General features: G+C 42.3%; 2 protein-coding genes across 2 annotated transcripts; both read right to left on the reverse strand.

The window, feature by feature from the left end:
* Positions 1-1,024: 1,024 nt before the first annotated feature.
* LOC100769024 (aromatase) lies at positions 1,025-27,936 on the reverse strand. Its single transcript, XM_027415072.2, has 9 exons — positions 27,792-27,936; positions 21,028-21,178; positions 14,710-14,864; positions 10,194-10,370; positions 7,523-7,637; positions 6,875-6,989; positions 5,970-6,132; positions 2,840-3,081; positions 1,025-1,273 (listed from the first exon to the last, which is right to left on the reverse strand). The coding sequence occupies exons 1-9, from the start codon at positions 27,934-27,936 to the stop codon at positions 1,025-1,027; spliced, it is 1,512 nt and encodes a 503-aa protein (XP_027270873.1).
* Positions 22,002-22,698, reverse strand: LOC100768740 (60S ribosomal protein L10). Its single transcript, XM_027415073.2, has one exon. It carries the CDS (start codon positions 22,659-22,661, stop codon positions 22,017-22,019), a length of 645 nt encoding a protein of 214 aa, XP_027270874.1. The 5' UTR covers positions 22,662-22,698; the 3' UTR covers positions 22,002-22,016.

Raw genomic sequence — 27,936 nt, forward strand, 5'->3', positions numbered from 1 at the left:
GTGTACATTTGATCCATGGCTATAGTGATTCAAGGAACCAGTTATTTATTAAATCTCTATTAAAACTGAGGTAGGATGAAAAAATGATTGTCGAGAGTTTGATCTTTGTTCTTTGAAAGAATGGGATAATGGAGGGGAGGTAAGAAGATGTGTAAAATCAAGAGATAGCTTTAGAAGTCAGGGCCCACTGGGATGCTGTATTAGCTGTAGACACAGTGGGCTTTCCTTTCCCCAAACTAAACTAAAGGAACTAAGCAATAATGCAAATATTTAAAAAAAAAGATTTATTTGAATTGCACCATGTGATTTTCCCCCTACATCACATATAGAGTCCTAACTCTATTTTACTCAGGTCAGTACTGGTTAGGTCTGTTTTATCTGAATCTATACCTACTTAACAGTCAAACTACATGTTTGGGAACATGAATTGAGGGTAGGAAAGGATACCCTCATGTTTAACTTTTGCCCCAAACAGCTTACATGTGGGTTCATCAGAAGTAACAGGACTTAACTTGTGGGAACAGTCTAGATTGTTCTTCCTACCCACTGTCAACACACACACACAGTGTGTGTGTGTGTGTGTGTGTGTGTGTGTGTGTGTGTGTGTGTGTGTGTGAAAACTCCTTTATTCCTTTATGCTCAGTAGCAGGTATGCTTGGCCTTTCTACTAACATGAGGACTTCTGCAAGAGGCATGAGATATGCTGACAACATCAGACAACAGCAGCAATGGAACTCTGGCAGGAGACCCGTCAGATTTAACTGATGGCCTGTCTTTTCCAAAGTATATTCCAAAGTATATTTTGTAGGCTCTGTCCTTTAAGGCTTCAGTCTCTTTTTTCTTTGCATCCTGGCTCTGTGGTGGATGCCCATCTTGCTGACAAACCATAGGAGCTATGATTGTAAAATGCTTCAGGACATCACATGTTCATTGTGAGGTTGATGCCACCTACCCGCTAAAATGGATGGTTTCCGTGTCACTACTGACACACTAACACTCCAGAGTATATACTGACTACACTTCTTTACTGCTTGAGGTACTTGTCTGAATTCCTCGGTGTGAAAATTATTTCCACAAGGTGTCTGTCCTCGTTTGGGTGCAAGGACAAGTCATTTTTTTTCGGTATGTTTTCAATACATCTTTTTTGCAATGTCTTCACATGGAATCGCTTCAAAAGTGTAACCAGAATGACTTTCATCATCACCATGGCGATGTACTTCCCAGCACAGCTGCGGGGCCCGAAGCCAAAAGGCTGAAAATACCTGTAGGGAACCTATGGAAATGATCACATGATTAGGCAGGGTCATGCAACCATCTTTCTCTGATTTGCTCTCAAAACACTTGTCAGTCAGAATGCCTTGGCTTGACTTCAGCCATACTCTTCCTCCCTGAGATAAACAGCCGTGGCTAAAGAAGCACCCTTCTCACCCACTGTGCCTCTCTTGTGACACAGATAGTCCCTGCTTTTGCTTCACATGTCAATGAGCTGGGGCAAGGCAGGGCAAATCACCATCTGGGCAGTGCTAGCTATTCAGAAATTCTGCACAACAATTTTAGCTTTCCTAGTGCTGTGAGAGTTGCTAAGACAAAGTTTGTTTTTTGTGTTACTTCATATAATGGATAAAAAGAAGATGAAAGATGTGGATTTCCAGACTGTTAGTCAAGCTTCTTGTGCGTGTGAGAGAGGAGGGATCTCCGTGGCCTGGGCTGGCTCCAGAGTCCTGGTGATCTTGCCTCTACCTCAGAGTGCTAGGATTCCGGGAACATGTCACTACACCAGGTTTTCTAACTACTTTTAGTTACTGTAAAAATTAATGTGAAACATGTCTGTCTGTCTGTCTTATCCAATATGGATTTGCATGACTTCAATATACAAGAATTAAAAAAATACATAAAAGTTATTGACTAGTTGAGAAGACATTATCTGGATTGCCTGTCTAGAAGCACTAATTAGAGTGTTGGATCAACCTTGGGTCCCTGTGCTACGTGCACATAGGGAAAGAGGAGATAAAGGGGACTATTTGGAAAATCTTATCTTAATAAAATTGTTTTGATGTAATGGAAGCAAAATTCTCTCCTATATACCAGTTATATAAAGAAAAAGGCTGATTCTTTTAATCATTGAGTTTTATTTGGAGGAAGATCCACTGCTTGAGGCCATTTGGTAGAATAAAGGCAGTGATACAACCAAATCTTATTTGATTTCTCTCTAAAGCAGAAATGGCTTTACTTTGCTTAGTTGCTGGAACACTGGAATCTAGATGATGCTAAAGTGGTGCATTTATTGTTTTTTTCCTTTACTATATTATAGAAAAAGTGATAAATTCAGGGCCAGAGAGATGGCTCAGTGGTTCAGAGCACTGATTGCTTTTCCAGAGGACCCAGGTTCAGTTCCCAGTACCCACATGGTGATTCACAAACATCCATAACTCCAGTTCCAGGAGATGTGACTCCCTCTTCTGAATTCTGTGTGTACCAGGCACACACATGGTATACTTACATACAAGCAGGCCAAACATTCATACACATAAAAAGTTTAAAAAAAAATGATAAGTTTGAATGGAAGAGATCGGTGGCCTTAAATAAATCTTTGCCAAATTAAGGATTTTTCATATTTTGCTTTCCTGGGTAACAACTTTACAAACATTTTACACACAGAGAGAGCCGATAGCTTTGGTTGGGGATGAAAGTGTTCTAAGCTATAAGACACAGGTGCTCCCATGAAGTAGTAGAAGGGTGGGTCAAGAAAGCTAAGTACATCTGGAGCAAGCAAAGGACTGGAGCGGGTCTGACTGTGCCACCAGAGACAACATGATCAGGTGTAAGGAGGAGCTCTTACGTTCTTCTCAAAGTTTTCCAGGGTAAATTCATTAGGCTTGGGGAAATACTCCAGTCTGTGCATTCTTCCAATATTCAGAATGATGTTCGTTCCCTTTTTGACTGGGTAGCCATCAATCACATCATCATCCAGGGCTCTACGCATAACCAAGTCCACAACAGGCTGGTACCGCATGCTTTCATTGATGAAGTTTTCTACCACTTTTAAATTTTGGATATCGTCAATCTGTATGTCTCTGTCACCTGTGGGATAGATTTAAAAGGACAAAGAGAGCAATGTCAGTTAGTGACAAGCACTAAAGCTCTTTTTTTTTTTTTCCATAGGAAAACAAATGTTTGCAATTCTAGTGCATACAGATGTTCTGGAAACAAATGTGCTATATCCGGTCTGCAAAGGGCTTTATCAAAGTTCAGATGTGGAACGAAAAAGATTTCTTGAAAGCATCTGAGAATTTGCTCATGCTGGACCCTCATCCCCACCTGCAGACAATGGGCAGAAGAATGGGGGATGGGCAGCCACCTCTCCACAGGGGACATGCATTCTCCAGTTGCACAACAGCCAGACCTACTCAGCATCTCATACCCCTCTTATCTGCAGGTCTTTGAGTTTTCCATCTACTCCATGTTCTAGGGACTACTTAATTTGTCTCTTAATACGTGAATCAACTAGCACAATAACCATCCCAAACAAGGGTGCACAGGCTGCTGCAGAGTCAGAAAGACCATGGACCGAGTCTGTTTTATAATACTCACTTCTTAGTCATTTGTACTAAGTCATTTGTACTTAGTCACATGTGTCACTGACAGGCCCTCCACATCTGACCACAAACAAATTGTTCCCGGAAAATGGCTTATTACTCCCCATCATGAAAAGTCAGCATCCCACCTAGCCCTGGGTGTGGCTGAGGATAACGGGTGCTGCCACTGTCTCAGGCTGGCCTGACATTGGTCAAAGTGGCTTAGATTTGCCCCAGATATGGCAAGGTTTCCAAGTCCCCTCAAATGAGCCACCACTTTTACAGAATCAAAGCATCCTTGGGTCCCGAGGTATCCCTGTCTCCTGTAAATCCAAGCCATGTAGGAAGGTCTAGTTCAGTCAGAAAAGTATAGGAAGAGAGCCTGTGTCTTAGGTACTGTGCTCTGTAACTGAGAACCCAACTAGAGAGTAGAGGCAGAGGGAAGATGACAGAGGTTTCTGAAAATAGTTGCTGGGAATTCTGTGTGTGGACCACAAGAGGGAGCATGGATGTTGCGACATGCTCTGCCGCTTCTCCCTCTTTGCAGAGTCTGATGGAGAGACAGGGAGACACTAAGAGGCACAAACACATCTCACGCTCAAGGAACTTGTGTTAGACGTCTGATAAAGGTGCACTCTCAAAACATCAGTTTCCCCTCCTGCATCATCCTCCAGTGCCCTCTCTCTCCAGTCCATTACAACTTTCTCTTTCTCCCACCAGCCTACAAGTCAAGCCAATCCAGTAATGTTGTGACCTTGCCCTCTGCACAGACCTTGAAGACCTCTCGGGGTAACATTGAGAAAGCATTCTGGAATCTGGGGCAATGTTATCCTGTCTCCTTGTTCTCCCCGTTTCCCATGCATTTACAGAACCCTTCTGTCATACATTTAAACTAATTACAGCTTTTCCTTAGTATCAACTGTTTCAAACAGCCCTAAAATCGCCTTTTCAAGGTGGTGCAGTTCCACGACCAATAACTTCTTTCACCAGCACTGTGGAAAGCCAGAAAAGTCCTCCTTGTACTATGTCTTCTCCTATCTGTAAGTAATGTGTTCGTAAACAGATCACCCAGGTGAAGGCAATTCCTGGTAAGTCTTTGCCTTCTCCCAGAAAACAGTTCTGATTTTGTGTTTCTAAAGCACAGTGGGGACAGGATGGTGCTGAGACAGAGCCCTGAAAATGGGGTTGGAAGAACTGAATGTGGCCCAGGGGGCTTCTCTGCAGAGGGGGTGAGTGGGGAGAAAAGGGCCACCATCGCCGGATTGAAGTGGAGAAGGAAGCCCATCGCTTAGCCTCTGCTACCACCCTGTCCTCCTCCTGCCACCAAGTGAAACCCACAGACACTACTTCTGTAAGCAATAGATAGTCATTTTTCCTAGCTGAAGTCACTAAAAAAAAGATTTATGTAACCCACGAGGTGGGTAGATCATATACTCAAGTTCTCCAGCTGTGGATTCAAATAACAGCATTAAATATATTTTATTGTGTTTGTGTTGAACACGCGCATCCTTTATTTTGTAGTCACTCTCCAGATAATACAATATCATAACTATTTATATAGCATTATATTGCATTAGGTATTATAAACAATGGAGAGGTGACTTTGTGGGAGGTTGTAAGTAGGTTATATGCAAGTACTATATAGTATGATTTTCCTAAGATGGACAAACTTGACCATGTGTCTGTGTGTACATGGAATAAGGTCTCAAGCTGGAGAGATGGCTAAACAGGCAAATGTTTGTCACCAAGTCTTTGATCCCCAGAACTCAGATGGGAGAAGGAGAGAACTGACTCCCACAAGTTGTCCTCTGACTTCCACATTCAAGTGTGCGCACACACGCTCTCTTCCCCCCACCACCACCACACACACACACATGCACACACGCACAATAAAAAGTTCTTGAGGAAAAGTAGAAGAGGGGGGTGAGGATGAGGCTCTAAATGAAAAGAATTAGGACATTGGCTTTCTGCTTTATGTATTGCTCTGGTGCTTGAATTTTTCAATAAGCACACATTGCTCTATGATTTATACAACATATAAATAGAAGGCACTGTCATTTTTACCTACTCAGCATAGCCAAGATGTGGCAGAATTACTTTATTTTACTTTTATTTTACGTTTGCTATCAGATTCTTAAGATGTAAGATGCTACCGGCATTCACATTCAGAAGGGAATTTTTAAAACACTACTATTTAGCCGGGCATTGGTGGTGCACGCCTTTAATCCCAGCACTCGGGAGGCAGAGGAAGGCAGATCTCTGAGTTCGAGGCCAGCCTGGTCTCCAGAGCGAGTGCCAGGATAGGCTCCAAAGCTACACAGAGAAACCCTGTCTCAAAAAACAAAAACAAAAACAAACAAAAAAACCACTACTATTTATTTGATCATTGCTCACCAACAACAGTGTGGATTTCCTTCACTATTGCCTTTTCAACCTCAGGGTACTCTGCAATGAGAAGTAACATGAAGTACAGAGTGACAGACATGGTGTCAGGTGCTGCGATCAGCATTTCCAATATACACTGGTTCACGTTCTCTTTTGTCAGGTCTCCACGCCTCTGAAGAGTTGAAAAGAGGAGAAAATGTTGGAAGATGGAATCGAAGTTTCAGAAAATGAGAGGAGGTGACACTCAAGCATCAACAATCTTAAGAAAATGAAACTGCAGGTCTCTTTAATTAGTGCCAACATTTTACATATTGACATTCTTCTTAAAGATACACAAATAGCCTAATTACCTGTGTGCCATTGACCCTCCGTATACTTGAGTTCCACATTCAAGGGTTAACTAACTGGGCATCACATATATTTTGTTGTGTTTTTATTACATGGATACAGACTTTTTTGTAGTTATTCTATAAATAATACAACATCATAACTATTAGTACAATGTTATACTGTATTAGGTATTATAAACAATCCAGAGGTGAGTGAACCCCCGTGGAAGGACTTAAGTATATGCAAGCACTGTGACATTACAGAGATAAGGTTTAAACATTCCTGTATTTTGGTATCTGGGAAGAGTTCTGGAGTAAAAATTCCAGATATTGAGGGATGCTTTTATTTAGTGTCTTAGGTCTCCCTCTTCCTGGTTTCATATATTGTATTATAATACAGGAATTTGACTGATAAATGTCATAAAATGGAGGGTGTTTAGGCTATTTGGTGGACTATCATAAGACTGCTTGCTAGAGAGACTTTAAAAAATCATGCTACAGTTCTAAAAAGGATTCTTTAAATTATGGTATGCCGTATCATAATATATATCAGATGAGGAATTGTGGTTCATTCAGGTCAAATACCTCAGCAAAAATCAAATCAGTTGCAAAATCCATACAGTCTTCCAGTTTCTCTGCTGTGGAAATCTTGTGTCTTTTTTCTTCTACCAAAGCAGCTATCTCATCTTTCAAGTCCTTGCTGGGGGGAAAACGTCAAAAATTTCTCAGTTTAGACATCCTGCAAAACAGATTCTGCTCACTTTAAAGCCATTGGCACTCGTGAGTAAATGCATTTCTGTTTTATTTCTTCACAAATATACGTAAAGTTACACGAAGCATTCATCTGACGGTACCAGAGTTAACTGAGATTTCTAAACACTGGTAATCATCTCAAAACTGTGACTTTAATTCTCTGTTTCCTCTTATCTAGATATGTAGAAAGCTCTGGCAAGTGTCCATGCTAGGGTTCCCCAGGCTTTTCTGTCAACTCAAAATATACCACAGTGCCCTTGTTCCAGAGAGCCCTGGGCAGAGCATCCTCTTGGCCAAAGCCTTTCTTTACTCTTTAGTCTGTGCCAGGGCAGCCAAACTGTTATGGATGCTTCACAAGTCGCTTGACCAACATGTCCCTCTGCACTCTGGGGAGCATCACACATACCCAAGTGGCTAACAGCAGCCATGAACAGTGCAGTGTGACTGTGTCTGTAAACCCCCCAAACTTGGGCTACTTACGCAGATCTTTCATACTTTCTGTACAGCCAAGAAATCTTAAAGAAGATGTTTGGTTTGATGAGGAGAGCTTGCCATGCATTAAAATAACCCTGGATTTTTTTCACAATGGAACTTTCTGTGAAACAAAAACAAGAACAAATTCACGGAGAGAAATATGAGCCTGTGAGCAATACGCTGGACAAATTCTTTTGCCAGTCTCTGGCCACTGGTGGATGATCTAGTTATATAATGCTACAAGGCAAATTTGTTATTAAGTTATCTACTTGGCATCTAAATTGCCTGAGTTAACCATAGAATTGCCAGTTTCCAAGTTTGTGCTTGAGACTATGGTCTAGGCTCTCAAATCCCCTTTCAGTTGGGCTTTCCCACTAGCTCTGACTTTTCTGGACAAGGGAGTAGTCATTAGAGTTATTGCATCCCTGCTCCTGGAACGTGGAAGGGTGTTGTTTGGACAAGTGAGATGGCTTGGGGGTGAAGGTTTCTAATTCAATTCTTGGAACCCACATAAGGGTGGGAGGAGAAAAACAGCTCCAGAGTTGTCCCCTGACCTCCACAGGTGCACAGTAGTAGCACGTGTGCCACCCCCTCTGGCATTAATGATAACAGTGACATTAATTTTAAAAACCCAAGCCTGTTGTGCCACTAACACAGTCCAGCTGATTTTGGAGTTAGCTGACACATTAAGTGAACCACGCACATATTTGGATTATCCACCTAATTAACAGTTCCTCACTTCTCAGTGCTAAGTTCATTTTATAGCACTCTTCACATGGCCTTCATACTTATCTATATTTGTCTCAAAGTGCTGAGTTCATTTCAGTTTCTCCAGTGCATTGTCCTGAGCCTCGTGCATTGTTAATTACAGATATACGATAACGAGTTAAATTGAATACTAAAGAAAAAGAAAGTCCTTGCTTATTTTTTTTTCATATTACACCAGACCTATATACAAATGGGAAAAGAATCAACATTTGTTTTCAATGGCCAAAATGCCGATCACTTCTAGGTTGGCTTTACAGAGCTTTTGAACTTAATCCTTATAGTCTTGCCAGGGGAGTGGCAGATTAGCCTTTGTTTTACAAATAAAGAAGTACAAAGCATGGAAATTAAGGATGCAACCCATATGACTCGCAGGACAGCGTGGGAGTTTAACTAGCACCCAGTGTAAAGGGAAACAAAGGTAACCCACTTGGGCTTGCTGGTTGTTGTGGCACAGTCTGGACCCCGTCGTTGATTAATGGAGAGATCTACAATTCCCTTGGCACAACCCTTTCCTAACAATCCAGGCCTGGGGGAACCCAAGGAACGGGGTGGGATCAGCAAGTCTCTAGCTAACTTCAGCAGAAATGAATACAGAAAGGCTGGAGCAGATCAGGTGAGAGGTGACACAAAAACTTCCCAAAGTAAATGCATAGTTAGATGAAGTCTCTATAGCCCTCGTGAAGAGCAGTGGACTAGAGAAGATAATCTGGGAGGAGAAAGACAGGGCTCAGAGCTGATCTTGTTCAGAGGTAGTAAGTCAGGTAACACGTGGATGCCTCAGAAGGGTTTCCATAAAACCTAGAGCATAGGCATCATTGCCCCAATTGTTTTTCTTTCAGCTTTGCACATGGCTGTGACATCACCTTGTTCAGGCCGTGTTTAAATGTCCTCTGTGAAGAGATCTTTCCTTACCACTCAGCTCCATAATGACCATGACCACACTGCTACCCATCTCAATCCCTTTTACTCTGATTTGGTTTTTGTCTCAAGGCACTTATTATTGCCTAATATGTAACCTGACATTTAATTGTTTTCCTATCCTATACCCCCACTGCAATATAAGCTCCTCAAGGGAGAAAAATGTACTCATCATTCTGGCTCTCCTCCAAGGACCTAGAATAAAGAATTGCAATCAATATATATATATATATATATATATATATATATATATATTATATATTATTGAGTGAATGGACGAACCAATGAACATGGCTATAAATTAATTTAGAAAAGTCCCATACTAATGTCAACAGCAGAAAGGGATTTATCCTAATAACTGTTTGCTTTGGGGTAGTGGTAGTTATGTGTACCTTTTAAAATATTCATCTTTTCTAGCTTAGTGGAGAAGGTGAGATGTCAGGTTGGTATAGATATTAGATGGTGGACATGTACTTAAAGAATCTTTCATATTGTTTGGTATATACATGCTAAATTACTAGCAGCTGTTATCATCATTGCTGTCACTATCAGCACCGTTGTTACCTCATGTTGTCAAGTACAGCCAAGTTCTCATATAGAGTAGCCTTGAGAGGAGTATGTACACATATAAATAAATAGGTGTGTGTGTGTGTGTGTGTGTGTGTGTATGTGTGTGTGTGTGCGATGCCCAAAAGAATGATTAGAAATGGTTAAGTATATCCAATTTCCAGTGCTATGTTAATGACCGCACTAACTGATAATCTTTGCCTACAGTAGAATGTTCCGTCCTACAGCAGCACAGGAGACACATAAGAAATGGAGGTTGACCTCTACAACTGGACGTGTTTAACCTATAAATGAACAGGCAGAAACACTAGAAGGGCTTCCTTAACCAAGAGCAATATACAAAGTAGCGCTTTGCTTCAATGTGTTGTCCCCACACGGCCTATTTAAAAAGGGGCAGAATGCATGAGAATTAAAAATCCAGTACCATCCAGGGGGATCCCCAAGAAGAGCATGTTAGAGGCGTCCAGCATGATGTGCCTCATGAGTGTCAACACGTCCACGTAGCCTGAGTTGTCAGTGACTTCATCCAGCCTGTCCAAATGCTGCTTGATGGACTCCTCACAAACTTTTACCATCCGAACAAGGCCGGGGCCTGTCAGAGCTGAAGCACAGAGAGTTGGCCATCATAACACCAGGACACTCACAGACAGCTTACTTTTGCCCTTTTATATCAGGAATAATTGTCTGCAACTTTGCATTCAATAACAGGGTGGGAGTTTTCATAATCTTCCCCATACTTTCTTATGTTACCCTGGTTGTCTATAACAAGTGCTTACCTTTTTAACTAAAAATGAGTGAATATTACTTTTAAAAGATGGTTCAAATTCAATCCTTTCTTTAAGACCTAGTTAAACATTTATGAGACTGAAGGTAAAATAGTAATTTTTCTGGGTACAATAACCAACAGCGGGTTTTTGTTTTTGTTTTTGTTTTACATTTACTGTACATATTTCCCTTGAGACGATGGTTTGGATTTGATCAGGGTCACATTTCTTTTTACATTTGAGCACGTGCAAGGATATCAATACAGGACCAGTGAAATCGGTCCTCAGTCATGTCACCTCAGGTGCTTTCTAGTTAGCACAGATGGGCAAGGCCAGTCTTAGAAATACTGAACGTGTGTGTACCTTGCTCTTACTCTTAGCCTCTCTTCAGATTACCTCCAGATTCATCTCATCCAGCAATGGCAGGCAGAGCAATTGTCATTTGCTTTGCAGGCTTCAGTGACTGGGAAACTCCTAAAAGGGTAACAACTATTTACTAGCATTGTACTTCAGCCAATCGTGCATGAGGGCCCTTGACACGTATTTGTCAAATAAATGAATGAGTGAATTGATGGACAAATGAATGGATGAATGGATGGATGAATGAATGAATGAATGAATGAATATAGGTAGAGTGACTTGACTCTGCCCTCCCCTTTGCTCTGCTCCTGACTATCTGGGGTGTTGGCTATAGTAGCTCATCATGGTATGTTTCTTTAAGTTTCCCTAAGGACTATTCTCTATTTTTGTGTCTTTTGTTATTCAGACTTGTTGATAAAGGTCTTCAAATGGCATGGGAAATGTTCGGGTACCTTGAAGGCAATCATTCTCTGAATCAGGAGATCGTTCTCTCATAAAGGTATCATATGTCTCTCTGAAACATATATCAGAAAACTTAGCAAACAAGAAGGGAAGCTTGCCAGCAGAGTGCCTCACACCAACAATCCCAGCACTCTGGGGCCCGTGGCAGAAGGATTCTTAGAAGTTCAAGGCCAGTTTGGGCCCCATAGTGAGTTTCAGGTCAGCATAGGCTACAGAGTAAGATCTTGTCAAGAAAGAATGTGCCAGATGTTGGGAGTTGGGGGTGGGGTATGGGGAGGGGAGGAAACGGAAGGGGAAAAAGGAGTAGCAGAGAGCTGGAGAGACCAGCCTAAGGACACACTAAAGATTCCCAAATGTGTTAAAGAAGGCTGAGGTAGGAGCCCTCTCCAAGTGGTAGGAAGGACCTACCTGGGCGTTCTCTGTTCTCTGGGTAATGGTCACGTTCAAGAGTGGGACAAATCCTTCTGTAGTGACTCTGCCCTTGGTATGGAAGGGGTGGCTCCACATGTCACCCACAGTTTCCTTCTAGGTGAGTGTGGGATTTGCCTCTGTGGCCAGGAGCTTGAAGCCATATTTCACAGACCAGCAGAATGCAATATGATTGCTATAGGAATTGGTGTATGCGGATATGGTTTAATGTTTAAATGTACTTAAAAGTATTTTTATCTTGGCCAAAAGAAGATTCAGCAAGTAATCAAACATCATCAATAAATAGCTCTTTTGGCAGTTTCGGGACACAACTTCTCTATACTCCTACTTACCTCTCTCCCATCTCCCAGGATGAACCATTCCTCAGCTGTGTTTACCTGCTTCTGCACACCCCCAATAGATTAATACTTCATAATGTTACTGACTTGGACTCCAAAATGTGTCCCAATTTTTCCCAGGAAAACTAAAGGACTCTAACTCCGAAAGGAGAGTCATCGAGCTGCTTAGGACTCTCATTAATTATAAAAATGTCAGGCACTCCAGTGTACTTTTTAGTAAGTAATTGGCTTACCATTTGTGGGATTTAATTGGAGTCTAATTTTATAACACTTTATTAGAAAATCCAATCTTACATATACAGGGCTTATCTAAAATATTTACAAAGATGTGTTGACAAATCTCCAAGTTCTCTTAAAATGTTCCTCTTTTAACAGTTCTTGTCCCATGACCTCTCCTCCATCTGTCCCTTGTCACTGCAATAACCCCCCCCACCTGTTTTCATTGTTCATAGTTGTATTTTGTTCTCATTAAACTTTTGTCTGCTATCAGAGGAACTTTTCTAAAACACACACACAAATGCTCATATCATTTTCCTTAACTGAATCCTTTTAACTCTTGAGATATGCGCAAGTCCTTGACTTAATAAGAAGCGTCTTGAGTGACTTGGACCTGCCTTTCCCTTGAGCTAATGTTTGTCCTTGGAGTGTTCCTGGATATGTCATGATGATCTATCTATCTTTCTCTGCTGTCAAATATCACACCCTTTGCTCCTACAGTGTCTTTCTTTGTTCCACTTTCTTAGTTATATTTTACTTCATTCAAAATTCAACATAAGCTTCCACTGTCCTGGACTGTCTTTCCTGGGCCCTTAGTGGCTTTAGGTAGCCTGCATGTTCGTTCTCTGAAATCTGATGCAACCTCTCCTAGACATTATTTGATGATATGCAGGCCCACCTTAACCAGTCTTCCCATTACATGGTCCTCAAGGGCAGGATCAAGTCTTGCTTATTATTGTATTATTGATGTCTAATTCAATAATGAGAACAATAGTTTCTTAAATGAACAGATGTATTTGGAGATTCTATTAATTCTTGAATTAATTCTTAAATGTGAAAGTTAACCACTAAATGCTAATTGACATATTCCTAGTAAACCTGGGTCAAATGACAAAGTGAAATACAATTTATGTTTCTATGAAGTCAGGCATGTTTTATTTGTTCTTTTCAACAGCTCAAGTCTCAGTTTTGTAATATTCATCGATTTCTGTGTACAAAGAAATAAATCACACAGATACTGAGTGACTTGACTGAAGTCCTCCTAGGAAGAGTAAGTGGCAGTGTTGGGACTTGAACCTACTATAATCCTGAGATATGTACTTTTCCACTTATCCAGTGTCAGTCTTGTAGGGCATAGGGAATTTGATCTGCTTCAACACAGTGGCACACACAAAAAATACTCTCCAAAGTTGTCTAGTCTCCTAATCCCAAATGATTTAAGTGTGTGTCCTCAAGAAAAGGATATTATAGTGTGTCATCATGGTAAGCCCAAATGAACTCCAAGAGTCATTAATGAGGAAACTTTCCCATCTTAGGTCATAAGCTAAGGTGGGGCAGAGATATGCAGTGCAAGGAAGACTGGACCTGTCCCAGCAGACAAAGAATGAAGGTGAGCTCCAGAACCTGGAAGAGTTAAGATCAATGGTGCCTCCCATCCACAGGCTTGTCATTGCCTGCTGAGACCCGTGCCAGACTTCTGACCTGCAGAATTTTAAGATAGCAAGCATGCCATTCATCCCAAGCTGTCTAGTGTATTACAGCAGCCAGAGGAAGCAAGAATGCTGTGTCTATAGCAGTGTGGCTAGAGACCTATAGAGCCTGCATGGGAAGAAGAATTTTGATGGTACACGGTCATACCTAGATTCCATGTAGCTGGACAAGATTGCCAAGGCATGGCTGTCTTTCCTAATGCTTGATTTAGTGTCAAAAAATGGTCTTGTGTAGGCCTCAACAGCTTCATTTTCAGAATGATATGGTAAGGGGTAGGTGCCAGGGAAAGAGGCTTGGCATTGAGTCTCTTCTCACCTCTGACTTGCTTGGCTGGTGTGTATCTCAACTCTTCTAGATATCATTTCTTCGACCATAAAACCCGGAGGCTGGATGAAGCAACATATAGAGTCTTTCCCTGTGTTAAGATTCTCTCACTGTTCTCTCTTAAAGTCTCTGGCCTGTCACACAGTGGATCTGCCAATGTATTGTTTAGTCATGCTTAGATCAAATATTGAGTTAAAACACTAAATCCCTAGTTGAAATGACCCTAAGTAGGCAGGTCCATCTCTTCAGTTTGTTGTGGCTACAATCATAGACTCTGGGGTGTTCTGGGGGCTAACATTTACTAATGTTGAAATCTTGGGCGAGTATCTTAACCTGTTTGAAACTTAAGTTTTCTCGTCCATAAAATGCAGGTGATAGGAAGTTTCACCATGTGAGGTTGCTGTGGAATTAAAATGTCAAGTGTTTAGGATGATGTTTGATGCATAAGCAAAGGTATCAAGAAACCTATCAGTATTATTTCAAAATATGTGGCAGCAAAATTTAAATCATATTTTTAAAAAAGAAGTATATTCATAGACCTCATATTCCCATTTACCTTTCATAAAGAAAGGGCGAATTGTTTTCCAAAGGTCTGGGTTATTGTTAAATATGATGCCATTCTCATGCATTCCAACGCACTGCAGTCCACGTTTGCTGCCAAATCTGGAGATATAGTTACTGTGTTTCATTACATGGAACATACTTGAGGACCTGTAAAGAAGGCAAATCTTGGGGTTAATCCAACATGGAAGGGGAGTTATGGCAGTTCACTCTGACTATCTGGTGGCTTTCTTAACAGAAGCATGTTGATCCAAAAGCAAAGTATGATTTCTAGTATTCAGGTTGAATAAGCATGTCAGGTAGCATGAGAACAAACGCCCTTGTTCAATTAAACCATCTCTGCTTTCTGATCCCTTAGGGATCTCTGTAGGGAGAGGGTGAGTGGGAGAGTGGAGTCCTGAGTGAATGTGTGCTTTTGACAAGGTCACTGCCATGTTGACAATCAGAAGGAGATGGCAGAGCCTTCCCTTCTGGTCCAAGTGTGGATGTTGACAGTGCATGCAGAAAGCATCCACTGTCACGTTCTCCCCCTGGAGATTTACAGCCTGAAGACTGCTTCCCTCCAGAGACAGCGCCTACTAAGGTTCACCTGTATACCATAAACCCCACCTCCTTGTTATCTGTATGCCACAGCCCCAGTCATTATTCGGCTGTATGCAATGACCCTGCTTCCCCACTCAACCCTACATAATAAACTTGCTGAATTTAGGGGATGAGGGCGACGTCTGCAGCTTATCCCACTGGAATTAATAAAAATGAGAAAAACAACCTATATAATAATAGCAATGCTAAGAAATAACTTACTTAGTTGACATCTATTTCAGAAAAAAAAACTTAAAATAAAAACTATCAAATCAAAGTCCCAATTTAATTCCCAATATTATTCATAAAACAACTCAAGTTTTTCTTTCTAACAACAAAAACAAAATTCAGATGATTTAAATTGAATACCAACAAATCAATCTGGCATTTCAAATTTTACTTAGGTAGAACTATCGTTCTATAAAACGGACAGAAATTATTAATAATTAAAATAAGACCTATAGCTTTTCTTACCCTTTCCTAACTTACACTACAAGTAAAGAAGAACATATTTTTACATTCTTTGTTCACAACCTTGTATCTAAAGATTTTTCAGTACTTGAGGGATTGGCGGAGCATCGTTTTTTTTTTTTTTTTGTTTGTTTTTTTTTCTGCCCTGGTTCCAGGGATTCTGTGCACCACTTTGGTCTTATAGGACCCTGCTGAATGTTAGCTACCGCTTAAAATCTGTGTGTCCCTTAGGGGGCGCTATTGCCCCAGTTATTTCCAGTCTGAAATTCTGCCGAGAGAAACCATCAAGGAAATATGTCCAGTCACAGAAAAGAAGTTTACAAGGAGGACATTTATCAAAGTGAGACAGAGTTTATAAAACAGAGTAAATTGGATGGTGAAGGAGAAAGGACTGTTGAAGGACAAGAGGCCACAGCCCACACTCCTCCTGGCTATCACAGGGACCTGACCCTGATGTGAGCCCTAGCAGTAATCCAGGCTGAAGGAAATGGCCTGTGGGGGAGAGTGAGGATTTGCCAGCAGAGTCCCAAAGTTCAGAAGAGACAGTGAACAGTGTAACGCCACTGAGGACAGAAGTCATACCTCTAAACGTGATTGAAGTTTAGAAATCACCGCAATGGGCAGCCCCTCCCACCCCCAGTTTGGTATTTCTATTCTATCGCCATCATCCTTTCTCTCTCAATCTCTGTTGTGTTCAGAGATTTTCCTCAGGAAAGAGGAGCAATTAGAAGACAATCCCTGGGACCCGTGCTACGCGCTCAGCCTGTCTTCCTATTGCTGTAGTTGGAACGTTACGTCCTTATTCAAGGCCAGTCCCTCCAGCTGTCCCTGAGACATCTTCACATAGCGCCCCCTTTTCTCTTTCATTAGCAATTTCCCCTGTAGTTCACCATTCCCACCATAGCTCAGCTCACGGGAGCAGCGTGACCAGGTGCCCGGTTATCTCTCATCTTGCCTCTACCACACTTCCTTCCTTGCGTTCAGCTCCTTGGCCATCTTTGCTGTTCCTTGAGCAGGGCAGACCTGCTCCTGCCTCGCGGCCCCTGCTTCTGCTGTTCTTTCTGTAGGATGCACTTTTCTCCAGAGTTCTGCCTGGGTCACATCTTCACTTCAAGTCTTTTGAACAATGGATTTTATCTTTCCATTTTCATGTGTGTGTTTGCGTGTGTACCCATGTCTACATCTATACGTGTGTGGGTGTTACGTGGAAGCCTTTTGTTCATGCCGGGAACCATCTCTGACCAGTCTTCCGCCTTGTCCTTTGATGCATCTCTCCAGCCCTCCTTTTAAGTCTGTCAATGAGACCTCACCTGCCTTTAATTAAAAACTTCAGTCACAATTATATAAGCCTCCCCACAGCGAGCTCTCCCCAACCTCTTCCCCACTCCCCTTCCCTGCATAGTACATATCTACTTGGTTTCCTTGGGACTGTCTCAACTTTAGCATTAAAAGTCCCATAACTTCGGGCAAACTGAACAGTTGACCGTCATGTATACACTACATAATGACACTTCTGTCACAGATGGACTGCACAGTTGACAATGTGTCCTCTTGAGATTATGTCACCTAATTACCATGGTGACCATCTTATATAGTCTATGATGCTCATACAGTGACAAAATAGCCTCAGAATGTGTTTTCCAGACTGCACTTCTCAGAATGCATTTCCCAGAATGCATCCATTGTTAAGGAATGCATGATGCACTGACTATACAGCGCATTTCTCTTGTTTATTCACAGTGTACTAACAGTCTGTTGTCCCACGAGGGTAGGAACTTTGAGCTGTTTTTAATTCCCCAAATTTAACAGTGCTGTGTTCCTAGAGCAGAACCTGCTGTTTAGTATCTTCTCATTTATGGACGGAATAAAAAGCCAATTCTTCCTGTTAGTGTTAAACGTGGGACAAACGGCTGACTGAGATGCCTGTTTACCATACTGCTCCTGGGTATGCTGGAGGAGGGGGTTTATTGTAGATGTGAGGAAGAGCATAGACAGAGATGGAGTCATCTGCGAGAGTCCAGAGTGAGCATGGCCAGACTGAGCTGGGCCATGAGAGGAAAGGGGTGAAGTGGACAGGAGCTGTGGACCAGGAGACTGGCTAATAGGGTAATGGGTAGACCAAAAGAGCCAGGGAACCAAATGGCTGGTTTATACAGGGAAGGGAGAGCTGGGGAGAGGGCAGCCCAACTCCTGGGCAGGGAGTTCAGGGTAGGGGGCAGGGTATGCCAGCCATACCCTGTAACAGGTAGGGACTGAGGAATCCTGGGAGAACCAGGCAGCCAGGTCCACTTTGATATGTTAAAGAGGTACGTCAGTTAGCCATTTGTTCAGGGTTTGAGACCTAACCGTTAGTATATAAGCTCTTAATATAAATTGAATGAATTCCTTGTAAATTTACACATAATTAAGATAGGTGTGCAGATGAAACTTTTATTGGCATATTAAATGTTAATTATCCTTTATATATGTCAAGTAAATTATTCTATCTTTGTATTTCTGGACAAAAATGAATGTGCGCACACCTACTGGACACAGAGCATAGCATCTGTAGATGTGCAACAGAGCTGCCCAAGGGTGCTACACTTTCTTTGCTGCAGGTTCCATAATCGCACACATCTCAGAGCCTTACCTCAGTCTCCAAGATCTCCAGGCAGCATGCACACAGCACCCCTCCTGACTGCCTCCCCTAAAATTCTGCAGCCTCTGATCCCCTGGGACAGGGCTGGTTGGAAAAGTTGGACTGCAGTCACCACACAGTTGTAATGACTCTACACCTCAAACTTTCCAAAAGGAAAAAAAAAAATCTAGCGAACCATTGAAATCAAAACAGCAATCTTACTGAGGTCCAATGGGGGTTGTTTCAAGAGGTACAGGTAGTTCTGGAAAGGACTTGAAGAGCAGGCAAAGGAGGGAGATAGGGACAAACTCGTCTTATTCCAGAGGGGACCTCAGCCTTTAACAACAAAATGGAGGGCATGGAGGCAATTAAGGAGAACACAAAGACTCCAACAAGTGAAAGGCCTGAGGGAACATAACAAGAAATGAACTGGAGGAGCTGGGGGAAGGGCAGGCTCTGTGGCTGCTGGCCAGAGTCACTAAAGTTGCTTTCCTAGTGAAGAAGGGGTGGGTGGTCCTGACTGCGACAAGGACCCCACTTTAGGAATTGTACGTGGGCAGTATATCCAATGGATATGTTGGGTAGCCTAATTTTCTAAATGTCCACTCTCAGGGGGTGACTTTACCTAGTACTCTGTTCTCAATTCCATCATTTTCCATTTTAAATCTAGATATACCCCATCATCTTGGCTAGCCTCCAGGGTAATGCAGTGAGAAGAAGCATTCCAAAGCTGCTCAGCTATTTGCCCTAGTCCCGGAGAACTCTGGCCTCAGGAACAACCTTTTCCTTTTTTCCCGGTAGGAGTTTCCCAAGCTCCACAGCTGTCTGGAATCACCCAGGGATCATAAACAGTGAGGGTGTCTGTCCACACCCAGGCTTGATCTCAGAGCCCAAGAGCTAGGATTCCTACACATCCCTCCCTGGTTCGCCCTTGAGAGAACCGCTGACCAGGCAGATGTGCTAGATGTGCTTCCGAATAAATATCCCAAGACTTGCTTCACCTGTTTACCAAGGGAAATGGGAAAGGAAGCCATGCTGAGTAGAGTAGAACTAGAAGGCTGGTCTCTGTGCTAAGGGTGAAAAAGCAGAAGTGACTATCCCAGTCCCTGAACCTAAATGGTATCAGTTACAAGACATTTTAAAGACAATAGCCATTTGAAAAAGTGACTAAAACACTTAAGACATAGTGAAAAATGTATCAAATTGGCTTGAATTAGGCTGGCCAGAGTGCAGTAGACCACGACACAGCAAATCAAGGTGTAATTGTGATCTGGTCATTGGAGCAATGCACCTGAACCATCTGAAAGCTTGTCAAAGCAGACCGTGGGGTCCTAGTCTGGATATTTATTTAGTAGGTCCTGGTGGAGTACAAGCATGTACATTTCTAACAAGTTCTGAGCTCTGTGGCTGTTGCTACTGAAGGAATTCTTCCAGGAAACTTCAGCGCTGGCCAACGAGGAGCCTGACACTTCCGCCCCTGGCTGCTCATGGCTGTGGAGATGTATGTGGTCTGCCTTCACTGTTCTTCAAAATGCTATAACATCAGACTGACTGAAACAAGAAAACCTCAGGCCAAAACTAAGGGATTGAATAGATCCAGAACCACGTTACTGGGTAGCCTGAAATATTTGGAATTATGGGATTTTTTTTCCCTGTCCCCCTTTCGGTAGGTTTTAGCTTCGGTGGGAAAAGCTCTAATCAGAGGTTATAAATATTAAAGTATTTATGACATCGTGGTTGTAGTTAACTTTGCTAAAAAGTTAAGTTGAGATAGCTGGAAGTCTGGTGGGATGTGCTGTCTTTTAATTTCTCTGTCCTCAGCAATCAATAGACGAGAAAACTAGTAAACAAGAAAGCAGTTCATTCTTAATAAGTCAACGAGTGTTTAGTTTGTCCTAGGAAGGATACAGTCCAGCAAAGTGTAACAGCGTGGGATGGAGGATTTCGGTTTTTAATGTGCACACTGATCTGGATTGATCAGGGGACAGCAGCCGGTGGCTTCTACCGTGCTGCTGCTGGCTGCCTTGTGTTCGGGAGCCTGCCGGGCCACAGCGCTGAAAGCCTCCCCTCTGCTGCTGTTTAAGGATTTGGGGGATTGGTTTTGGTTTGTTTTTTATTTTTTTAATATACTGACATGTAGAAATAAAACCAAAATCTCAGGAAAGCAGAAGAAGTGGTATCTTTGCTTGGCCAAAACTAAACCATCTGGACCCCGAGGTTCCACATTCTCTACCCAGAGAAATTTTGAATGACTCCCAGCTTTCTGTGGTTCTTTATCTGCGTGTCTCTGGCTTCAATTATCTTGCTTGTCCCACAGTAACAGACTGCTACATGGCCATTTTTCCATCTTCATTTTCACAAGGAAAAAAAAAATGTAGCTTTACCAAAATATGGGTTTTTTAATAGGAAAAATTCGCAATTATTAAAAACAAAACAAAACAAAACAAAACAAAACAAAACAAAACAAAACAAAAAAACAGGGAAAGCATCAGCCTTGCTTTTAAAGGAGCAATTGAGGTAGCTGAAGTGGTAGCCACGTTTGGATCCTGAGAACTGAACCCAGGCCCGACACACACTAAGCGCACATTCTTGCTGAGCTACGCCCTCCTTGGCCATGCTAGCCCCATTTATTCACAGACTCACTTGCTGATAATGAGTGTTTCTTCTCCGCTGATCCAGACTCTCATGAACTCCCCGTACATCTTATTATAGTAGTTGCAGGCACTTCCAATCCCCATCCACAAGAACCTGCCATGGGAAATGAGGGGCCCAATTCCCAGACAGTAGCCAGGACCTACAACAAATCATGAGACAATAGTGAACTTCTTAATTAATGCCAAAAATAGTTCTTTCGTATTTAAATTTTTTTTTTTTTTACCTCCTCTGGTCTATATGTGAGTCATTCACCGTGATTTAAAACAAAACCAAGTATGACACGAGACTCTGCTGCCTCTTCAGGACAGAAAAGTACATGGCTTCACACGAGTTCCTGTGGATCTGCCACTTCAGCCCCACTAAACAGGAGGCTGGCTCCATGTGGATTTAAATAAAGAGTCGAAAATAAAAATCAGTTGATCTGTCTGGTAATAAGCATAGAGACTGTGGTAGATGGCAAGCTGACTAACTGTATGGATCCCTGCTGCTCTGATCTGGAAGTTCTTGGTTGTGAACAACCCAATTGACAGAACGAATGGATTAGAACTGAGCGTGGCTTCCTTTCATGTGAGAGACAGTATGTAAGGACAATGTCCAATCTCAGAGCATCCACTGCTGTAAAAAGCCTCAGTTTATTAAAAGGGGTCTTAAGCAAAAATCTCATGAAGTGTAAGCTGAGAACTCATTATTACAGTGAAGAACTCTATCTATACTAGAACTCGTGGACTGGGATCCTTGCTTACGTGGACAATGGCAGAGCATGAACTCAGGGCCAAGGCAGAGAACTTTATACGGTTTATGTCACAAAATGAACTTGGAGCTTAAATTTGTTCTGTTAGACTTAATGGGTGTCATTATGTTCCCAGCATCTTTACACATATATGCCATTATCCTTTGCATATTTTTTAAGCAGACTGGATATGAGATTTATTACTGAACATGATTTGATAGGGTACAGGAGAGCACTGTGGAAGCTCTCAGGAGTGCAGGGCTCGCCACTTGTCCAGGGGACAACGATTAGGGATATATTTGACCCCACAGCCATCAGGAATGAGCCGTTTCTCAGCAACCATGTCTTCAAATTCATCTGCATTAAACTTGGTGAAGCCCCATTTCTTTGAGATGTGGATCTTCTGGCGGCCAGGGAACTTGCACTTTGCTCCACGAAGAGCCTCAATCACATGTTCCTTATTCTGCAGCTTGGTGCGGATGGACATGATGACCTGGCCAATGTGAACCCTGGCCACTGTGCCCTGGGGCTTCCCAAAGGCACCACGCATACCCGTCTGGAGCCTGTCAGCTCCAGCACAGGACAACATCTTATTGATTCGGATGACATGGAAAGGGTGGAGCCTCACTCGAATATGAAAGCCATCCTTGCCACAACTCTTTACCATGTATTTGTTGGCACAAATATGGGCTGCCTCTAGAGCTTCGGAAGAGAGCTGCTCATATTCATCTAACACCATGTGCCCACAAAGTGGGAATTCATCAACCTTTGCCTTCTTCCGTCCCAAATCAAAGATGCGAATTTTAGCATCAGGGACACCTCGGCAGAAGCGAGACTTTGGGTACGGCTTGTTCTTACAATATCGGTAACACCGGACAGGGCGGCGACCCATGATGACAATAGGATAGTCGGTGGCGAACCGGAGGAAAAGAGCACTTTGCATATTTTTTGAGACAGGGTTAAACTACTTAGCTCAGGGTGTCCTTAAACATCAAGATTCTCCTGCCTCAGTTTCCCAAGTGTTGGGAATTCCAATCAACCCTGGTAGACTTCATTGTACTAGTGGTTGGTAAAAAGTTGGATAACAATTCAATACTGTACAACTGTCATGTAAAATAATTTTTCTAAATGTTTTTTAAAATTCCTTGTGTCAGTGAAATTATTATATAGCCAAGCACATCTAGCTGTACGAGACAACAAGAGCTCTGTGATAGTCTAGATGGTATAAGCTTTCAGTTGAATCATCTGACCTAGATGCTTACTCCCAAATTCGGCAAACAATGTTTAACCATTCACTTTTTAGTAACTGAGTTCCCACTAATACAACTATCAGACCTCCTCCTTGTGTTTGAAGAAAAGATCTTTGAATCAGAAGGTCAATAGAATCAAAGATTTTCAATCTTCTAACTCCAGCAGTGCCACATCGTATCACAGATGATTGACATTATATTAAAAAAATTTCCTTATGTTCTTTCAAAGATGTAAGCAAGCAGATTTGATTGGATATATATTTCTTCAAAATATCAGATAGATCTATCAGCTTTTGATCTATTAAAATGTGTTGTGGACAAAATACCATTAATATATTAAAACGTAGTACATCACAGATGTGCGGTAAATGTTTTCAAATAAACAAGATATGTGCATATAATATAAATAGTGAACTTCTGAATGTTTTTCTTCACACATATACACACATACACATACAAATAAAAATGTTAAGTGCAATAAAAGCAATTGTTGTTCTTCCTTAGGGTACTTTAGGTTGTATTTATGTTTTGATCAAAAATGGAAGACTATTACACAATGTACATTTAGTCTACACAAGGCCAATTATTGACTAAGGAAAGATTTGTCCACAATATTCATTTACTTAATAGTCGAGCCTCATGAGACACAAGGACAATACAATAAATGACTTGTATTTGGAAGCCACAATTCCCCTACTAGTATAGTATTTCCCTACTGTGAAACATAGAAATTTTCAGAGTGAAAACATTTTGAGACAGGTCTCACTATATAGGCCCTGGCTAGCCTTGAACTTGCTTTGTAGACCAGGCTGGCCTCAAACTCACAAATATTTTCCTGCCTCTGCCTCCCAAGTGCTAGGATTGATGGTGTGTGTCACCATGCCTGACCAAAGTTGAGAACATTAGTTTAAAAAGAAATGACAATGGAGATTTGTACCTACTGGAAAGTGAAGATTTCTAGATAGTATGTGGGTTAAGAACCTGAGTGTTCTACCAAGACAAGAAGCAGAGTTTGGAGTTATTAATGACTACCTGTATGTCACCTTAATTCATCCAATAAACACTTACAGAGGCCCTACTGTAGATATTCATTTCAATCAGGGTCCAGCGATACCATGATAAGTATAATAACTGTATATTCTTCAAGGTAATTGAGGAGATGATGTGAAAAATATAAAAGCAAATAATTATAACACATTATACATCTATACCTGTGTGCACATACTCCTTACACTTACATGTAATTTTGCACCACACCCAAATGAAAAAACTACTCTAAGAGGTATAATATCAATGAAGTATTCTAGTCCCTTCCACATTAGGCAGCTCTCAGCTTCTCAGTTTTGACTGCTTCTCTGGGCATAGGATGATTGCAAGAGACTCCCTCATCTGCTCCCAGGAGCAGTAAACACTTCCCTGTACACTGATATGCCCCAATAGCCCCCTTAAAGCCAACAGCTAGGAACATGTACTAGCTCTCCTAGTCAGGGAACTGGCATCCACACCTATGATTCCCAGGTACACACTTTTTACAGCAGTGCTGTGCACAGTAACCCAACTGGAGACTTTGTCTGATGAGTAAACCATGAGATATGCACAACACTCAAAACTATAGGGCAATGAAAAAGAAGCACACTGACATCACCATCATGGATGGATCTTACTGGCATACAGTAATCAAAAGGAGGAAGAAAGACAAGTGATATACAATTTATTGATAAAATATTTAAAGCAAGACAAAAGCTATATTGTCTGGGGATGTGAACTTGGTTCCCAAACTGTAATACAAGGCAGTAATGTTGTAACAATTAGCAAAATGTCTACCTCTGAGAGAGACAGAAGGAAAAAGGAAAGGAGTGGAGAAGGGGAGAGGGAATGAGGGGGAGAGAAGGGGAGAGGAGGAAGGAGGAAGAGAGGGTGATATCAGGAAAATCTGGAACACTGTTAACATCCTGTTCCTTGCATATTTTCTTTTTGTCAATTATTTCCTTAAGAGAAAAAGAGGGACGTGCTGTCATGTCTGCTTCATCCTGTCTTGCTCTGGATATGTGATGCCCAGGGAAAACTATGTGATCTGGAGGAAAAAGACCAATGTCGAGATTGGAGTGGCTCTGTGTTCTTGAGGCAGGGAGGATTGCCAGGTGGCTAACAAGTCCTGACCAGAGATCAGAGGACTTGGGATATTTATCGGAATTGAAGTGACACCACTTTCCGCAGGAATCAGTCCTTACTCCCCAACTCTTGCAGCCTCCTCCCCCTCCATGTCAGCCTGTCATTGTCACTTTCCAGGTCAGAGCCCATACCTTGCTTCTTTGCACATCCCTTGCCACCAAGCACCAGGTCTAGCTGGACTTCTCAGGAAGGATAAATGAAGTAGCTTAGACCTGAGTCCCTGGGCCGTAACACCTGGGTCAAATCCCTCCCTCCTCCTCGAGTACAAAAACAGTCTCGGTCACTAACATCACAGGACAGAGCAGGAAGCTGCCTTAACTGGAACTTACTAAGTAAGGGCTTTTAACCATGACACCTTTTGAATTCACTTTGGTTTTGAGGACCCAAAGTACCCTCAAACTTGTGATTCAAAGAGCCCAGAGAACCAGGATTCAAGAGCAATGACAGAAGGAGCTGGGAGAACAGCCAGCTTTCTTATTTCCTATGGCCAACAGGAGCCAGAGATTCCTGGGCTTTGCCCCTGGAGAGATCTGACCAGACTTCATATTTCCAAGGCAAAGTGTGAATGTAGGTCGGAACTCACAGCCCGAGACTAAGGGACTCCTGGTCCTCTGCCAGGGCTCCTATCTTCCTTCTAGTTGAGCATCAACAAGCCATTTCCCTCCTCTGGAATTTAAGCCTTTCTTTTGTTTGGACTTTCTGGCTTCTCTTGGGGGCACTTTCCCCTTCTATCACATGGAGGAGTTGGACTAACCTCTGTGGCTCTCAATCTTGGCTACTCATGAAACACCACCAAGGAAGGATTTAGAAATATCAACCCAGAGGCCCTGCCTCAGACAGGACCCAGCGGTGATTGCAACTGTGATGCCAGTGGTGATTACTGTCTAGGTGATTGCCACTGGTGACAGTACCATATCCCTGGCCCAGAAGTGGTAGGCATAAATAAGTGCCACCTAGCTTCCTGATTCAGTCCTGGGGGCTGTCATTTCTCACTGTTTCTTTTAAAGGTATGTGTTTTAGCTGGGTGTGGTGGTCCATGACTTCAATCTGAGCACTCGGGAAGCAGAGGTGGGTGGATCTCTGTGAGTTCAACACATGTCTGGTCTACATTACATAGTGAGTTCCAGGCTACACAGATAGCCAGAGCTACAGATCAAGAACATGCTTAAGGGCATTGTGATTTAAACACTATGGGGAAGGGCTTGAGGATCAGCTAGCAAACTCCCATTTTCCAGGTTGTTCTTATACTAAAATTTGACAATGTGTGGCTTCCGTGATAGATGGCCAGTGTCAACCTCTCTTCTGTTTGCAAACTGCTCTCACAATACAGGTGGCTTGGACTTTAGCACCTGAGCCTATGGCAAGAAAAAGTAGGAAAAAGCATTCTACTGCACCCCACCCCCAGCCTCAACCTCAGCTACTCCTTTACCCCAACCAAGGAGCTCACCGTGGGAAATGAGATCCATGGAAGGGGGTATCCAAGCCAAAGCCATGGAGGAGTTGCCATCGGCTCCTAGACCATCTCCTTCAGAGGTGACCCCACCAGGGAGAAGAGAACAAACTCAATTCAATGCTCAGCTAAATTAGAAACTAAAGTAACCTAGAGTGCAAGGCTGAATCAGAGAGATGGACAAATTATCTTCAAAAAGAAACCAGACACACACTTTGTCCCTGCTCTCCCCAGCCCAGCTGCCACTTTCAGTTGCCCTGTGAAGAGCCTTGGCACAGTTGTGAATGGGTGGTTACTATGGTGTTAAAAAAAGCCTTGTTGGATATCTTATGGAGTTAGAAACCAGTGATAACCGTGAGGGATTCACCCTCGATTTAAAGACATTATCTGGAATTTCTGTTTATTCAGAAATAATTTGATACTTGATCATTTCAGCAGCAGGGATAAATTTTTCCACTGGGATTATCAGAATAATTTTATCCGTCTCTGCTTTTGATTGACACACAGACCTTGTTGACAATTCAGTCAGGACGCAATGCTACCAGAGAATGGCTCCAGTTCCCAGCCTTCTCTCATTACCCAGCTCCCATTTAACCATTATGGTGACATTGCTGTCACTGTCACCACAGTGCCAATAAAAGAAAGTGAAGAAGAAGATTAAGAGAAAGAATAAACACAAGGAAGGGAGAATGCATGGATGAGGCGAAGTAGAAGAGGGAAGACAGAAGGGAGGGCAGCCCAGAGACACTTCCACCTGCAGAGCAGAACTGGAATGAATTTGAATCTGTTTTGTTTTTTAATTAACAAAATCTCTAGGATTTTTACCTTGCTCCACTCCATCTCAAGCTAAATGCCTTTAAGGTACTTTCTGTGCCAAAAACCTGTGCAGAATGGAGGAAGCATCTACGCAGCTTTCACAACGTGTGATGTGTTCATCTGCCACAGGCAGATTATCAGTTTAACATTTCTCAGTTTAGTGGTCACTTGCTAGCATAGCTGTGTCTTCAGAAACTTTCCAAGGTTTGCTCTTTGTCCTTTTACCAAAATATTTTTGCTGCCATGAACCAAAGAGCCCAGTGAAACATTCTGCTTAGGTATAGAAGTAAAAAAAAAAAAAAAAAAAAGAAAGAAAAAGAAAAAAGTAGCTCACCTGGTATTGAAGATGTGCTCTCACAATTCCAAATCAAGACAAGGAGGCCCATGATCAGCAGGAGTGGCATGGCACTGACAGGCACAGCTCCCGGGACCATGTTGGTGACATTGTAGTGCATAGGGTTCAGCATTTCCAGAAACAT

This window comes from Cricetulus griseus, chromosome 4 (assembly GCF_003668045.3).
Source record: "Cricetulus griseus strain 17A/GY chromosome 4, alternate assembly CriGri-PICRH-1.0, whole genome shotgun sequence".
NCBI lineage: Eukaryota > Metazoa > Chordata > Mammalia > Rodentia > Cricetidae > Cricetulus > Cricetulus griseus.